Here is a 17,585-nt window from a genome sequence, read left to right on the forward strand (position 1 = left end):
GCCAGGTGTATATCATGCTCCGAAAGAAATAGAGTTGTACGCAAGGTCGTACTTAACTATCTCAGACTTGATGAAAGAGAGGAAAAGCTATCGTAATCGTGGAAGTATTTATAGTATGTGATAACTGTAATCTAAGAACTTGCATTTATGGATATGAAATACTGTAAATATGTGTAATACATGTATGATTGAAACCCTGCCACTCACTTAATTATGTAATGAGTGGGGAGAAAATGTTAGTTTCCTACTTTTCTTCAAATTCATGATGATTTTCATTCTGCATAATCGTTTCAGCAGCATTCACATCATTCACTCAAAAGCAGCGTTAAGTTAATGGGCCCATAACATAACATTTTTAAAGAAAGTATTCGTTTGAGGGCATAGATGGCACGTTATCGCTTGGCATATTGATCACCGAACATGCCGCAGATGAAGCGATAAGTTTTTGGTTTTTAAGAAAGTGGGAAGCTTTAGAAACGTTATGCGATCCTACGCCGCCAAAGAAAGTTGGCCGTACGACAGTAACTTGGCTTTCCTCTACTGCCCTGTCATACATTTTTCCTTGTTATTTTTGAGCTCTTGGCGCAAAATTTTGGTCATCTATGCATTTACTACGTATCCACCTTGATGTTCATGCCACAAAAATAATCAAGTAATAAATTTAGCTACACGGGACATCCAGGGAAACCAACCCCATTTGTACACGTACGTGTTCAAAGCTACCGTGTGCCAAAATGTCGCGGAATATGCAAATAATCATTTGTATATTAAGGCTATAATAATCTGAAAAATCACTGGTCATTCATCTATGTGTAGAATTGAACCGTTACTCTATGCGTTGGTATTAACAATAAAAGAACTCCAAACGCCGTTTGATACTCTGATTTCTGACCATTACGGCACAGTATTCAATGTCTTGTTTATCGAACGAATGAAAAAAATTCATGTCGCGTTGTGAACATAAATTTATTGCGAAATATTGAATTTATTCTACTTTTAGACAACAATTCGCGGCAATCCCTGATATTCGAATTCAACTAACAATCGCCTATAGCATGCTCAAAACTTGTAATAGTTTATACTTTGTTATTTTGAACTAAATTGCAAACTGTTCTGATCATTGTCGCGCCCAAAATATTATGTCGCATGCCATCAATGGCGCGCCACCCCTGTCTGAAATCATCAGCATTACAAGATAATTGGATACATAATGGCAAGCATTCTTACAATTACTATGCAAGCACTCACTTACCGACGGCGCGTAAAGTTTAGAGCCCTCAGTTTAAAAGCTTATAACTACGAAAGAAAAAATGATAGAGCAAAAATTCAAAAACAGTTCGAAAGCTTGGAGTATTCTGCGTATGACTATTCAATTTAGAATTTCAAGAAAAAAACACACCGACAGTTATGACCACCGATTGGTCGAAAACGTGATATTTTCCGAGTTTTTCGAAGTAGGTCAACTTTGGAGCATCATCACTCGTTAGAAAAACATTCGAAAAAGTTGAAAAAATTCAAAGATGTTTCTGAAAGATTTCTCAAACGAATCCGGTTAGAATGTTTCAAAAATCTTAGAAAACGTGGCGTCCACGCACACCGAAGTACAAAGAAGCGATGTCGGCGGAAATGGTTCAATCAAAACGAATCTACGTGGGCTAGAAATTGGCAGAAAAATATACACTTTTTAATGCCTTACACAGAAAAATGCTCGTTTTGCTGAATTTTCGTGTAGTGAATTTCTTTTATAAAACCGCAGATGGTTATCAAACAAGCAGCGACGCTGTCTTTCTACGCGTTGGACGAATAGGGATGTACGGATGTTTCGGGTGGTCTCTGTTTGACGCGGTGAATAAAAATCCGGTTATAGATTCTTTCATAAACTCCTTTATTTCTGCTACAACTCACAACGATGATATACCATGTAAGAATCGAGAGCAGTCATACCAGCTAAAAGCAATTGACTTTACGAAGGCATCACCGCTAGAAAGGTCTTCCAGGATGGAGCTAATATCTTAACAGCATATTCTTTTTTTAATACCAATCGTTGGTATAATGGAATGAACCATTTCCTTACGCATAGATATTCCAACAATCAGTCCTTGCAGTACCAGTACCTGAATTACATTGTATCAAATTTTTTTTCAAAAACCTCGATAATGCGGCGAGTAGTTTTTCGTTTCCATAACTCGCAGACATTTTTATTAAGCGATCCAGCGATGCGCTTGATCATGTTGCGAGCATCTTCACTGTCTTCAGGTTTACTTTTTCCGTGTGATACAATGTTCCACCCGCCTCCATTATTATAAAATAATTTGTCACGTTTAGAAATTCATAATAGAAAAGCCTTTCACATTTCAATTAAGTATCCGGAAGCGCACTTTTTATCGCTAAGAATTCATCAATACTTGCTACGACAAAAACTATAAGTACTATAATACTATCACAAGACGAGACGTTTTGAAAGAGTATTCCAAATTTCATACGTAAATAAAGGTAATATTATCAAAGGGCAAGTCAATAATTGAAGTACTAATGAAATTTAACTCTCGTATACAGGGTGTCCCAGAACTAAGTTACATGAGATGATAAGGGTAATAGAGAGGGTCGAGCTTCGAGCGAGGCTGCAAAATCCCACCGAGCGTCGACCTGTAGGCAACGGAGACACGTCTTTGCTTCAATACGTCAGTCTTCGTTCTGTCGAGCTCGATGGCGCATTCAACTTACGGTAAGTGTTCGTAACTTCCACAGCATCTCTTGTAAAGACTAGTTTGTGTGATAAAATTTGATAAACAGAGTAATTTCTTTCGAAATTCTTGAATTCGAGCAGGATTTTTCAACCAATCGTATCTCATGAACCCAACTTTGTAGATTTCATGTTTTTGGGGTTAATTCACTCAACTTGACCCCCTTTATTGCATTTCATGGACTTAGTTCTGGGTCCCCCTGCACGATCATGAAGCTAAATGAATCGCAATAATCCTAAAGTAGATCTAATTTTTTTATTACTTGCTGTAGATATTCTTCATGTGATATTTTGAATACTGAATGATATTTTACGATAATTATATAATTAACGGTAGATATAATATTAACGAAAATCACTCAACCATTTACTTATTTTACATAAAATTTGAAAAGTTAGATGAAATACTCATAATATTCACTGCTATTGTTTCACGGTGAAAATGGATGGTTTGTGAAAATAACCTACTTATGATACTTTTAAATATTTACTCGAGCTTTGTGGCAGAACAAAAAAAAAAATAAAATTCAATCGAATTTGAGTCGTAATGGAGAAATTCTAAATCACTATTATATACATCAAAATAGTACATTATTTGTAGCATCACAGATAGCGATCCGTGATAGTTTATAATAATTTCTAAATAGTTACTTAATACTTTTGAGATTTATAAGATCGAGTTCCCTTTGCTTGACCTCAGAAATGTCTCATCGCGTCAGCACGTGGTGTTTGGCTACACGATACAAATGAAATAATCTATGAATAGTTAATACTAGATACTGAAAAAATAATCAAGATGATTTTGTTTTACCAATCTGCTCCTGACTTGTAAATATTAATAGAAAAAAACCCGCGTTCATGAAAGAAATTGAAAATGAGTGAACTGAATTTACAGGCAAAAGTCGAAGACAAAATTCAGTTTGTGTACAGGAAATAATTCCGTTTTCTGTAACTCTATAGTGGTTGCACACAATCAATTGATGATGCCGATTTAGAAAAGTATCAATGAGTCAGTTAATTGCTGCTCCATTGATTGGATTGATAATGAATGTGTATGAATGATATCGATGTTATAATTGTTTTCATAACATACCAAATATTCCGTATTTGCATTTTGTGTCGTTTTTCTGATTATTTGATGTCATATGAATGCCACGCGTCCAGTGAACCATATTTCGGCGAGCTTCGTTTATGATACACATTCAGATAACAAGTTATTTTATTTCCAATTGACTTTCAGACATATCGACGCGAGATTAAAGAATTTTGCGATGAATATCTAGATCACCATTATAATTTAGTCAAGTCGTTTTTATTCAAATACTGTAAATATTACTATATTATATTGTCCAAGTTTTGCAGTTTATGAACCTTGTTGCTTCTCTCTTAATTGTTTCTATCCGAGTCACTGCTTACAAGTTTGAACATGGTGAACTCAGTTTGAACTTGGTGTTCGTTTGCACCAATGAATTAAGTCTGAGTTCGTTGGTTTGCACCACACGCCGTTAATAGCAGGCTGTGGCATTTGAAGATAATCTTACATTTTCATAGAGGAGATGTGACGGATATGTATCATTTTCCAATTAAATTTAACAGAGCAACTGAAGTTCGATAAAGTCGGATTCGAAAGCCTTTTAATGTTAATGTAATAGCCGTAAGACTATGTATTCCGAATCATTTGTAATAATTCCACGTTAATCAGCAATTGACACACGATGTTTCAGCGAATGAAAACTAGGTTTCGTTATACGTACATGTACATTGAACTTAAATCTCTTCTTTAATGGAAACAAGCAATAGCTGCTATCTAGTCAAAATTTCCGAATTTTGCCCCGGAATTTCTTTAGGCATATTATCACCTTGCCCATTCTGTCCAGGTAATCTGACTGGCTTGATACTTTTCAATTTAGTTGTACCACCATATTTGAAATTGACGTCACTACAAGTATCCAAGGGATGAATGGTACCAGTCACACTGGTGAGTGAATCACCAATGTTATCTTCAAGCTTAGTCGTCGGTACTTTTTTCACAGAACCAAGCTCATATGCCGATTTCGATGGCTTCAGTTTAATCTTAGCAATTGATAATGGCAGAGAAACTGACTTTTCTAGACCAGTAGGCTCGATCTGTAATAACTGGCCAACAGGTAGATTTATACTGTCAGTAGTATTATCTACGGTATCAGTTATATGTATATCAATGTTAACGGTTTTCGAGTCATTTTCATCATTACTACTGAATTGGCATTGATCGTCTGTATGGTCTGCTCTCAGTGCAGCTATTTGCGCACGCTGCTGCCGGATGTGATTGTGCGAATTAGCAAAAAATGATGAAACCTTTTCAAGCTTTGTCCCTAAGTTTGGTTGGCTCAAAGTTGATTTTAAGGGGTAAGGTGGGTCAGCTGTAATATTATTTCCCTTTGATGTCCTTTGGGATTCTTTGCCTGCGGAATTACTCTTCATGGGATGATATTTGTTGTTATTATCTTCGAGAACTTTCATAGGATACAATTTGGCCCCTAAATTAGGTTTACGATTTTCTGCAACACCCAATTGAGCGACGATCCGCCGAACTTCTCCTGGAATCTCGATATCCATCCTCGTATCTGCTAGTAGCTGAATGAAATTCCCTAACGTTGCGACTGTCACTTCCAAGCTTCGATTTTGAGACTCTAATTTATGTGCGGTCGACTGTTGAATTGCACGAGCCGTTTCAAGCCGGTGGAGGTTACTCATGGCGATCTATAATTCATAGTTTTGAATGAATAAACAGGATTAAAAGCCTCAAAGCCTAATGAATTATGAGTAATAACCTCTAATTGTTCATTGATGTGGGCGTTTTCTTGAGTAAGTTGTTTGTTGATCAGTTCCAACTTTTCGAAATTTTCAATTTGCACTTTGACAGAGAGCATCTCCTCCTGTAGAACTTGATATTCAACCCTGTATTCATTCAATTGCTTGACCATTTCCAAATCTGGGTAAAAGACACGTTTCATGACGCGTTCCAGTACCCCTTTGTCTACCGCTGGTACGCGAAGCTAGAAAAAATCAAATAAATCAGGTTCCTCTACTATTCTGGTGTATACGCTTACGACGTTAGTCGTCAAACGTTAGATCTTACCTTCAAATATTCCATTATTTCTTCAAAACTGTCACAGCAAAGAAGTTGTTCCTGATGATCCTCTAACAAAGCAACAGCTACACGGAAAATCACATCGAAGCTTTCAAGGAATAAGAGATCTGCAGAAAAATTATGATTGTTGTTATGTCCATAAGAAAGCTTGATGAATCCCGGAAGAAAACAGATTTGAAAAAAATGCATACAAAACGTACGGTGTGTTGCTTACCAAAAACTCTTGTCACGAAACCTAATGGAAATTGACTGGCAAATAAAGTCAATAACCAGGGTGCTGCATACAAAGTAGGAGAGACTTCATGCTTATCGAAGTGATTGTATATAGCTGGCAGTCTGTCGTGTAATAATCGGGACAGTTGATAAAGGTGCAATTGGAGTGCTGCCATGTCAGGTAGATATAATTTTCGCAAACCTCGTCGAAACATCAAATGACGTAGAAGAAAGAAGGCTTGATCTTCGGCCATCTATGATAATGAAATAAATATGTTTAATCCATGGATACCAATAAAACTTGTGTGATAGTTGGGAGAGTAGTGAAATGTAGACTATAAAGAACTTGTTCTGTGGAATTCTTTGGATGTAGAACGATAATTACATGAAGTAAAAGGACTCCAGCGACGAAACTCAATCCCTGGCAGTATCCAACCTCAGGATCGAGTAATGAATAAGCTTTGAGTAGGTTGAACAAAGCTAACTGACCAGGTCCCAAAGCACAACTGAAGTATGGATGGTTAGGAAATGTGCGGCCTAAATCAATCAGAATTGCGTGTTGTTGTGAGGTAAGCTGCTTGAGGAGAGCATCATACGGCACGTTATAATTCGGAAATTCACGTGTTTCAATCGGGGGTTGTTTCAAACAAAACTGTTCCGCCAAGAATTGCCAAACTTCCCCACGCTTTCCTCGCGGCACGCCTGAATAGAGGAAAATTATGTTCCAGTGAGTTATACCTTTGCTTCGAAAAACTAATAGGGCATAACAATTTTCAGCTTCTTCAATGATTTGGTTCTCACCTTGTTTAATGGCTTGCAATAACATCTGATTATCACATTTGGTCGATATTCTAGACTCTTTGCTCACCAGTAAATCCCAAACTTCAGAAACCTCACGAGCACAGCTACTTAACTCGTCGTATTCCAGTTTGATCCTTTTCACTGTTGCTTCTTCTTGTCGTTCTATAGAGCAGAATACCACTTTTGCATTCATTCTTTCACAAATCACTGGTAACTCAAAGTTACTTTGTTGAAGTATGACTTACTAACAAGCAATATATGACCTACGTGCATATACGTGATTCGGAATTGAAATGATAATTACCTTTGAGCTTTGTATTCTCTCTCTCCATTCTGATAAGTATTAATTGTTGATTTATCGCTTTTTTCCAAAGGCCTCGTAGCTCCTCTTTAGTTCTTCGTACAAGAACTGGCCGGTTAGTTTTTGCGCTTACTCCGGTACAGTTCATGTTATCCTTGATATCTTGATCTTTTCCTGGCGTCACAACGCGATTCAATATCGCCTGTCTCCACGATCCACTGGCCTGCAGTCTACTATTTCCTTCGGATTCGGTAGGAGACATTTTGGGAGAATTTCCCACTTTCAAAAAACTGTGAAAAAAATGAATAAAACATCCTTATCTAGAGAGTTGTGTTATATAAACTTGCCTTTGCGAAACAATTTATATTGAAACAAGTCAACAACGAATTAAATTTCTCTTCAGAGTATTGATTACTTTTTTCAAAATCTGGTTTGAAGAGCTGACCCCCCACCCCTTTAAGCGGATCACCTAGATGCTATGCTATTAGCCTAGGTGTAATCACCTCTCCGCCATACTGAATCATTTCCGACCCCTGATTTCAATCCACCTTCTGTTTAGCTCTTTTTCCCAAGACTAGACTCTTCGCGACACTGCACTTTCTTTACCCTTTCAAAAATTTCACACATCTCGTCCTCGTTTAGAGAGGCATCCTCCTCTTAGCCCGAAAGCCTTGCCGAACAAGGGTTTTAGATCTTCAGACCAAAATATGGCGAATGAAATAAAGGTAAAGAGATAGACTTACATATCCATCATAGGGCTTTTCGGTCCTGTGTTGACGCTGAGTTGCTGTTCAGGAGAAACCCGAAGTGATCTGGGTCTACCTGATTCTTGACACGAGTCAAGTCCAGAAGCCATGGAAGAAATGGGACTTTGACTATCGTCTTTTTGTAACGCATCTCTCATGTGTGGCCCGATTCCAAAATCATCACGTGAACCTTTCCGCTTCATGAGGTGGTCAAAGCTGTTGGTTAATGATCTTTTCGCCTTCATGAATATTGTACTTCCAACACCCACGCTGAGATATTGGTTAAGAAATTCGCTCCTGAGAAGGATATCAAATATGATGAAATCAGAAGAAAAAAATGATCGGCAAAACAGAAACGCACGTTGATTGATCCTAATTCAAATTCAGTAACGAAAATTCACCTATTTTCGGCCGTGTCATGAACATGTCTTGCTTGCTTAGCCTCGCAATGTGCTCGAAGTAGGAGCATCAGAAATTGATTCTGTTCTCTCAGACTGGATCCCGATCCAGAAGCACCCAAGGTCCCATTACACGCTTCGGCACCCTTGTATTTTGTGACAACGATCTCCTGTTCGTCTTCAGGCAACATTCCCAGTCGCGAAAGAATGATACTTTGTGTTCTCTTGTCGTTTTGTCCTTGATCGGAAGGAGGGAAGATCAAATTGTAAAAATTTGGTGACAAGTTTTAGCAACCAATAGCAAATGTAAATAACTTGAAGCGAAATTACCTTCAATTTCTTGATATAATTTGTTGTACCACACCATTGGGCAGTGATCACAGGAGAATACTGGATGTTTTTCTTTCCTGGAGGCATCGCATGTAGCAACAAATGCCTGGGTGATAGCTAAAATGCATAAGCTGGTGTTATCGGCGGTAATAATATGAATTCGAAACACACCCTATACTGCTCAAGAGAGTTATTTAATCGGCATAACTTGATGCAGTTGTATCTAGGTGCCTACACATACCTCCAACTAAATCGTCGGCAACAGCTTCGGATTGACACTTGAAAACATAACCGATGTAACACTCTACACCAGCCTCTCTACAAATGAAGCCAAAGTGTTCCGCATTTTTTACGCCCTAGAAGATCAATGGAATCCATAAAGAAGTGCACAAACATTTATGCCACACATGATCATACAAGGTCATTCCAATGAAACATTGATTCACATTTTCAATTTCAATTCCTTGTGAAATTACCTGCACGCAACTGGCGACGTCTTTAAGTTGCTTATGCAGAAGGACTTGTTTTCTGTCAGGGCTTATCAACCTCAAGTCATATCGGCCCACCTGTATTACGTAGAAGGTAATTTAATTCAGTTCTAAAATCGTCGAACGATGATTTGTAAAAGGATTTGTTGAACGAATTACGTACCTGAAAAAGCATTGTCCGATTGTACTCATCGCTTCCTTTTGAAGCCGAATCTCTTCTGGCGGTTAAGACGCTTCCCGTAGAAGCGGCTCTATTTCTCATCATATTCTCAGGGGACGGTATGTTTGAATTCTTATTCTTTGACGATACCGGTGTGGTTACCAAGCTATCATTTTCCGACGAGTTAACATTCGCGGGTGACAATGTCTCGACAGAGCCTCCCAATGCTTTCGCAACTTCGAATGAACTCGTCGGCGACAAAACGCTGCTCGCAGATATGTTTTCGATGCTGCCTAATTCGCTGGCGCTTGAATCCTATGAAATATGCAATGATTATGTCATGGAATTAATGTCCCTAAAAACAAACTAGCTCCAAACCGCGGGTAGCCGTGGTCTTTGCTGTTAGTTTCAGGGTTCTAATTCCGATAATTGTGATTTGATCTTCCGACAATGTCCTCGCATTTATTTTCTAAGACTTAATCTATGAAAACACGCTAGCATATTACTCTAGTTATTCTTGGTCCTTCCCATCCGATGATAATTACCTGACTATCTCTTCGGACATTCAAAGTAGGCAAGAATTTAACGCTCGCCTGTCTTTGCAGTCTTTGGCAGTCGGTGAGTTGGTTGTTAGACGAAGATTTTGATTTCTCAAGATCGTAAGCTCGAAATCTGACCAGCGCATCGTCGATGAAGGATTCAGGGACCTTCTTATGGGAAACTCTTATTTTTCCGATATATAATACCTATGGAAAAACATGGCGATGTTCATACGGAAAAAACATTACGAAAAATCAGTAACCGATCTTTAGTGATCATTTTTCACCTCAAAAAAATGAGAGGAACTAGGAGATATGTCGGCTCCTAAGGACGTCAGCGTCGCAGCGCTGCTGTGTGACCTTTGAGGTGGCGGTTCACGATCCCTATCAAGCCTGGAGGTCGACGACTGTTCCTTCATGGCGCTGAAAAGCTCCTGAACCTGTGACGAAAACAAAAGAGATGCCAAAACTCATATTGGAGATTCCTTCAATTTTCCGAAATGAATAGATTTATGTATTGCTATTCGAAAAGAAAATCCAGATTCTAATAACGGATCTGTTTCATGAACAGTCAACCGTTCGATCAGAGTTTGTTTGGATAATTGGCCAAAGCGAAAAACTATACGCTGCCAACTTTGCTTTTTGTCAATTTTCAACATTCCAAATGTGTCGTAGGGGGGCCTATAGACCAGATTATTATTTTAATTCCTTTCAAAGCTGCACCATTCGAATCAAGTATGTCGTATTTTTAGATCGGTTTCGAATGCCAGGTGTCACCAGTCAGGGAGCCCGTATAATATAAGTGGAAATACGACCTATATGCCATCTGTAGAAACAGCTACTGGCCTACTACACCTATACAAATATATATTATACACATATGTGTATGGATACATATTTTATGCGCCGTGTACATTTGGGTGAAGGTAGTAGACTTTGAATTAAACACGATGTAACGGAAGTTACAATGTTGTGTACGACAAACGAAACTTTTTTCCCAAAAAAAGTACGTTTGGATACGTCGTCAATTTCGAATCGTTTTTGATTATTGAGGAACAATAACACAATATGTGCGTATTATAATGCACGTAAATATCTATACGATAGTGTATAAAACTCGTGTTTGTTTCGAGGCCGCGTCGATATTCCAATCACGCTATATTAGTGATGTAATCACGTCGGACATTCGTATGTTATTACGTACCTATACACGAACATACACATACCGAGTAGCTTACTAATAACGATGGTTAGATTGCAGGCAATATACAGGGTGTTGCGTTTAACTCGGCACACATGAATATCTCTTCAGCCAGACGTTTTTCGAAAAAATGGTTCAAACAAAACATACTTGGTTTCCAAACGGAAATGTAACGGAATTGCTTATTTTTCCAATCAATTTCGCGATTCATGAAATAAAACCAACAACTTTTGTTCGAACAAATTTTCTGCTGGGCCTATATCTTTTTAGAGAATCAATTTCGAATTTTTCCCAAATAACATAGGAGTTGTCATACAATAGTAATCTTTGACCAAAACTGAACATCTAATCACGAGAAATGCGCAAAATATAACGACTATAATGATGTTTCAATCATTTCTCACAGTCGTATGTTCAACTTTATCCCTTTGAAGCCAAATATCTTTTGTATGAACCATTTTTTCGAAAAACGTCTAGCTGAAGAGATATTCAGGTGTGCCAAGTTGAATGCACCCCCTGTATGGTATAGATACATTTTCAAATTACCAGCTATACAGACTGCGTACGTCTCCATATTCTTCTCAACAACTTTGACCGGTCAAGTGAAGGGAAGTGCCCGGTCAACTGTCAAGTATATTGTTATTTTACATACGTAGATACATTTTATATAGCATTTATATAACGTATTATGCGACGTCGGCGTCGGTTCTACATGTATCTGTTCATTAAACACTCAAAGCACATATACAACTTGAAATACGAGCATATTGGCAAGGTAATTTTCATTTTTTTAACACGAGTAATTTGGAACTATTCGAAAATTTCATCACTCCATCAAGAAAAATCGTCATATGAATATCATTATATTGGGTAATACCTATTGTATTGGAGTCGATATTTTCGATTGGAAATACCCATGTTTTCCAGTGCATTGAAGAACCTACTTTAAGTTCTGGATGTTTCTGATGCAGGATGCGCTCAGAACGTGCACGGAAATTGAAAGAAGTACATACAATATACATACCACACTAACTCCTGGCATTTCTTAACGCGGATAAACGACGAACGTTAGCATGAAATTTTTTGGAATTGATGTATTCAGTTATTTCATCAGCCGCTTTTTCATAGTGAAATACAGATTATATCGATATAATAATCAGGTTAAAAGTAAATAGAGCCGGAGCAAAATTAGTGGGCATACGTGGATAACGAAGTGAAAATGAATTGAGAATGAGAACCTGAAACGTAAATTCAATTAAAAACGCCAACAGATAAATTAGATATCGTTGGCCTGCGGTTTGATATTCGCGCTGTCACTGCCGACGCCCAGCGTTGAACATTCGACACATTCCTCGATTCGCTCGAATTCCTCCGTTAAGAAATAGACGAGAAATACAGTTTGATCCGACATGCAACACTTATTATAAGACAAAAAAAAAATCCCTACGTAATCGGTGGATGGACAACCACGTGCTACGTGCTGCTATTTCAGAGTCGATACGATGAACGGTTTAAACATATAATACGCGGTGGAACTGTGCATCCGGATTATATGTGCAAGCGTGATTCAAAAAAGCGTATTTCCATATAGTTTTGGAAAATCAATTTAGGATGAGTTACGTTGAAATTCAAATGATCACCGGAAAAAAGATCATTCGTTTTTCTGAAATCACACAGCTATTAGAAGTCTTAAATTCAACAAATAACTGCGAAAGAATTCTCCGCATGCATATTAATGTAACGACAACTGATAAATCAATAGAATCATTCACTATGAAACCAGCATGCATCGACTCGATTGTTTAATGATTGTCAATTATTTGATAATTGTCCAGTGGAAGGAATCTTATTCGATTTTTTGTTCGTCAGAACAACATGTCTGAATTACGCAAGAGCTGCAGTTGTTCAATAGAACGTAACGTAGGTGTAATTGAAAATAACTAATCAATTTTACGAATGAAAAATGTCGTAGGCAAAATGCCTGGACGTCAGCAGCTATACGTTATTATCTGTGTGTTGATGGCAGATGAGTAAAGATCGGGGCAGGTATACGTATACAAATGCATTATTGTAGCATAAACGGACGAGGAAAAAGGGAAACAAGTACAAAACAAAGAGAAGGAGCTCTACAAGATACAGGTGTGCCTGTACACACATCGTGCGTAGGATACAACATCCTGTCATCATAGAACATTGAATTTTATCACAAACAAACGGAACATGAGAGAGTCGCGATATATTGATAACACGTGCAAGTTATCGAAGCACGTAGACCGGAACTCACCTAATTATAGATCGGATTAAGGTGTGCTATATTGATCTTTTCACCATTGGTGCAGGTGAGCTACTTTCATCTTTATTCTTTCCATTCGTGTGATCGTCACATTTCTATTTTCTGAATTTACCTACACTACTTCGACCATAATAATCCATATTTATTTCAATGATACTAAATGAAAATTTGTTTTTTTACACTGCCTGAAAATTTGTCATATTGGAAATAGTTTCTCACGTGCGTGCGGCAATATGATAGTGTATGATTCGCATATGCAATAAATACGTGCTGAAACAAGGTCGATGAAAATAAGACAAAGCTCATGAATGCTGCAACGGATATCACAGTTGCAGCATTCGAAGACTGCGAAAATATGCAACGTTATGATAAAACGAGTTTCTACCTCGTATACGTGTGCGTTGAATCGATTGTAAAGACGAGCTTGATATCTTTACAATTGTTAGCTCTATACCTCGCTCTTATACCTTGTAACAGCTAACTAACAGCTGTAGTATCTGGCGAATAAAATTGCGCGAAGAATTTCCTGAAAAATAATACATATATTTGTACAGCTGAATTCATTTTGCTAAATGATAATTCTACTTCTTTTACCTAAACATTCATAAATGATAATGTTTCAACAACTTTGTAGAGAATTAATATGGTAACTATGGCTAAAATTTGAAAAAAAAACGTAAGGGGTACCCCTTGGAAAAATCTCAAATATTGGCTAAAAATTTTTATTTTAAAAAATTGATCGTATGGCACTTTTCCTTAGGTTGTTTGACCTCAGAAACACGAATCGGTTGTCCAAATTGAGCTACGATTTTTTCCCTTCGAGATATCCTCAAATTTGTACCAAAAAATGCGAAAAAATGAGGATAACTCGGGCATTTTTGAAGATAGATAAATTTTTCTTCCAGATTCGGATTCCTGCGATCAAAATACTTAGGAAAAGCCTATTAAACCTAATTAAAAAAATGATTGATTTTTTGCCCAAAAATCGATTTTTTTTTGGTTTTCCAAGAATAATCTCACGTATAATCAGCTCAGGAATTCAAATCTAAAAGCTAAAATAATCTACTCATGCAATCGATCGGGTAACCATCAATTATTCGCTGTTGGGAGCAGAAAAATTATAAGACGTATCGATTGGTTTTAGTTGTAGACCCACTTTGATTTGTCGCAATCCATGGATGGGTTGAAATATTCGAATTTCTCGGTTTACGAGGGAGCCCGAGCTTTGCTGGAGTCAGGTAGCCACGGGCGCGCGGTTTGTTGTGGAGCGTCACCTCTGCTGAGCCCCGAAGGTGACGTCTCACAACAATGCGCTACGTTGTTGGCTGGATTGTTGTATTAAATATATAACAATCGTGATAAAATGGTAGAAAATATACAGCTGAAAATTTGAGCGGAATTTGTTTATTAGCAGATACAATCTTCATTTTCGCTCCATATATAATGTAACATGATGAGATAATAAATTGAAAAATCTCAAACCTCTGCTGAGGAAGGCAATGAACTTTCTATAAGTTCCGACGTCGAACCTAAAAACAGCGTATTATTATTGGATGAGCTATCTCTATTTCGGTATGACACCAGTTTCAAAATTTTTTTTTGAGGTCAACTTCGTATTTTTCCAGATACGAAGATAGAGGGTGCTCAAAACTCTCTTCTCGACACCTGCACCTCGAAGACTTCTAAAAATTATCGTCAGAAATAAGTCTCGCCTTTTTTTTTCAAGTCACGTGTCCGCCTCTGTCCGTTATAATTATAACTAACTGCAGAGATCAGTTTCCTGCGGAGTCGTTGACTTTTCAGAACTGAAAGTAAATTATGACGAGGGTAGAATGTTAACCTTCGAGATTCCCTTGACACGAATTAGATGATTTCATCGAGTGGGCTTGATAAGGGAAATCTAACGATAAAATTATAACTGTTGCCAAACGTGCTGCTCTAGCGGTGGTGTCCACGTGTGTATATACAAATAATACGATACAAAACAAATTAATCATCATTGGAAGAGCGTAAGCATTTCACTTGAGACCAGATTTTTCGCCTTTGAACTTTATATTCCGATCAACCGCTCGTCGGATGACCACCATCAATCGAGAATAAAAAAGAATTTAGTACCTATGCACACATACCTCATATGTGTTTAAATGTATCTACATGCGAAGATATCTGACCTTCGTGGTCAACCTGGCAACCTGGAAAAAATTGAGAAAATTCACCCCCACTCAAAGAATATAAAGCGATACGAAATGAAAAATGTTTGGTGAATGAAGAATGCTTCGAATTTTACAACGTTTCAATATTAAAATATATCTCGCGAAAATGGCGGACCGTATCATGTGCATACAAAGTGAACTGCATCTCGGAGACACCGTCTCTGTAGGAAATATCATTAGGAAACCAAACGATAAATCAACAAAATTGATTTCGCAATAGAACGTGCCGGTAACACGGCGAGTGACGGCCCTGGACGAAAATATCTTTTTGAGGCCCCGCGTACCTATACTGCCTGCCGCGCGTTTCAGATCTGAATAAGATACTCGTTCGCATCAGCTTCGAAATCGCTATCAACCCGCGAATGGGTTCGATATTAAACGATATATCGACGTGTTGGATGACAAGTTGAAAATTTCCAATGCCAACGGAAAAGTCCCGGCGAAAGAGTGCGTCGAAAGAGCAAAACAATTTTCGGATAAAAAAAGGTACATAAATCAAGAAATTGGCTATTTTTTTCATCCTGACCTTCGCTATTTCTATGTTTCGAGGGAAACAAGACGAAAAAATAAACACGTGCTATAATCAAAAAAACAGTGATGAATACATCTAATGAAAATATTGGCCATTCACACGCAGCTCGAGCAATAATTTATGAAGACTTCGCTTGAATGCAGGTTACGTACATAGAACAGGTAATTAGGTAATCTTTACGTGCACGATTATACAATATACCTCTACGACGATCGAATTGCAGATGAAACATCTCAGCGGTAATTCCACGAATTAACGCATATACTGCACACGTGAGCATGAGACAAGGGCAAATTTCAACTGTATATTTTTAAATTTCCGTATGCAAATTGGCATCGGTATATAATATAATCATATTGGTTCATTTTATAGCCTATTGTCATGACTGGGATATCTCACGGAACGTTGTTTTATTCTCGCCATCCGCACATGTATATTGTATAATATCATACAAAAATCTTGTTTTGAAAGTGGAGTTCTTGCTTCGAGGTATACCTATATAATGTACATACCGTACATATATACACATTTCTTCGCTTCATTATTCCATAGTGTAAAACCCCGACTCCCAATTACGCGAATCTTAAAAAAGCACCAAAAAAAGAGGAAACTAAAAAAAAACGCTTCAAGTGCGAGCGTCGCAGTTGTTCAGGTATGCACATACCTTACTACCTGGTAGGCGCAGATTACACATATACGGGCACACACATATTGACACATGTGTACTGCACACCCCATTTGTACAGAAAAAAGGGGGAAAAAAAAAAAACTCACGCGAGAAACAACTAAACATACATCGTACTATACATGTATAGTCTTATCGCACGTAGGGTAGAGTAAGCGAGGATAGTCGCTGACACGAAAAGAAGTTCGCATCCGGGGCTTCCACTATCCAATTACGAGCAAGCTTCTCTTGATTACGGGAGAAAGAAAGTATGAAGAGGGGGCAGCAAAAAGAGAGGTAAATCTGTCTGGAGGTGACTGCGCGGTCTACACGGTATATCCGCGTGGTGGCCGCTCTCACGGCTGACATTTTGAATGTTGAATGCCTTTAGTTTATGAAATGGTAAAATATTCCAGGCGATCGTCGTTCAAGGAAAAAGATAAACAAACCAGAGCGGTGCTCTTGCTGGTGCTGCTCGTTTAATCTACCCTAATGCTCCGAGAGTTTCGAGGGAACGAGGGAAGTGCCGGTCTATCCGAGAAACCGCGGATTTGGAAAACCTCTGAAACGAGTGATGAGATATATTTAAAAATGAATGAGAAAAAAAGTATTCAGGTGTGTAGAATTTAGAAAAAATAAACCGAAACAATTCTAAAGAACTTTTTGAGAATGCAGAAAAAAATTCGGTCACGCAACGAGGGCTGGCAGAACTCTAGAGATTCTCGGGCGACCGTATAGATGTTGATGTAAATTTAGACGCGCGTAAGCTCGTTTAAATCGGACGAGAATTAGCAGCTAGTATTTATTTGAGAAATGGCAAAAAGACCGGT

At 38.0% G+C, this 17,585-nt stretch overlaps 1 protein-coding gene across 4 annotated transcripts in view; it reads right to left on the reverse strand.

The window, feature by feature from the left end:
• Positions 1–1,864: 1,864 nt before the first annotated feature.
• The window catches only part of LOC105691379 (TBC1 domain family member 1), a 30,290-nt gene continuing 14,569 nt past the window's right edge, over positions 1,865–17,585 (reverse strand). For all 4 annotated transcript variants that reach the window (XM_012409812.3, XM_048654227.1, XM_012409814.3 and 1 more), the window contains 15 exons: positions 10,140–10,292; positions 9,859–10,059; positions 9,317–9,628; positions 9,142–9,231; positions 8,907–9,021; positions 8,666–8,782; positions 8,339–8,573; positions 7,935–8,234; positions 7,195–7,481; positions 6,891–7,052; positions 6,475–6,791; positions 6,091–6,343; positions 5,865–5,983; positions 5,557–5,781; positions 1,865–5,485 (listed from right to left, as the gene is read on the reverse strand). In XM_012409812.3, coding sequence (XP_012265235.2) covers positions 4,547–5,485; positions 5,557–5,781; positions 5,865–5,983; positions 6,091–6,343; positions 6,475–6,791; positions 6,891–7,052; positions 7,195–7,481; positions 7,935–8,234; positions 8,339–8,573; positions 8,666–8,782; positions 8,907–9,021; positions 9,142–9,231; positions 9,317–9,628; positions 9,859–10,059; positions 10,140–10,292 — 3,825 coding nt within the window. In that variant the 3' untranslated portion in view covers positions 1,865–4,546. The remainder of the gene's footprint in view (positions 5,486–5,556; positions 5,782–5,864; positions 5,984–6,090; positions 6,344–6,474; positions 6,792–6,890; positions 7,053–7,194; positions 7,482–7,934; positions 8,235–8,338; positions 8,574–8,665; positions 8,783–8,906; positions 9,022–9,141; positions 9,232–9,316; positions 9,629–9,858; positions 10,060–10,139; positions 10,293–17,585) is intronic.

The sequence above is a fragment of the Athalia rosae genome, chromosome 1, assembly GCF_917208135.1.
Source record: "Athalia rosae chromosome 1, iyAthRosa1.1, whole genome shotgun sequence".
In the NCBI taxonomy this organism is placed as follows: domain Eukaryota; kingdom Metazoa; phylum Arthropoda; class Insecta; order Hymenoptera; family Athaliidae; genus Athalia; species Athalia rosae.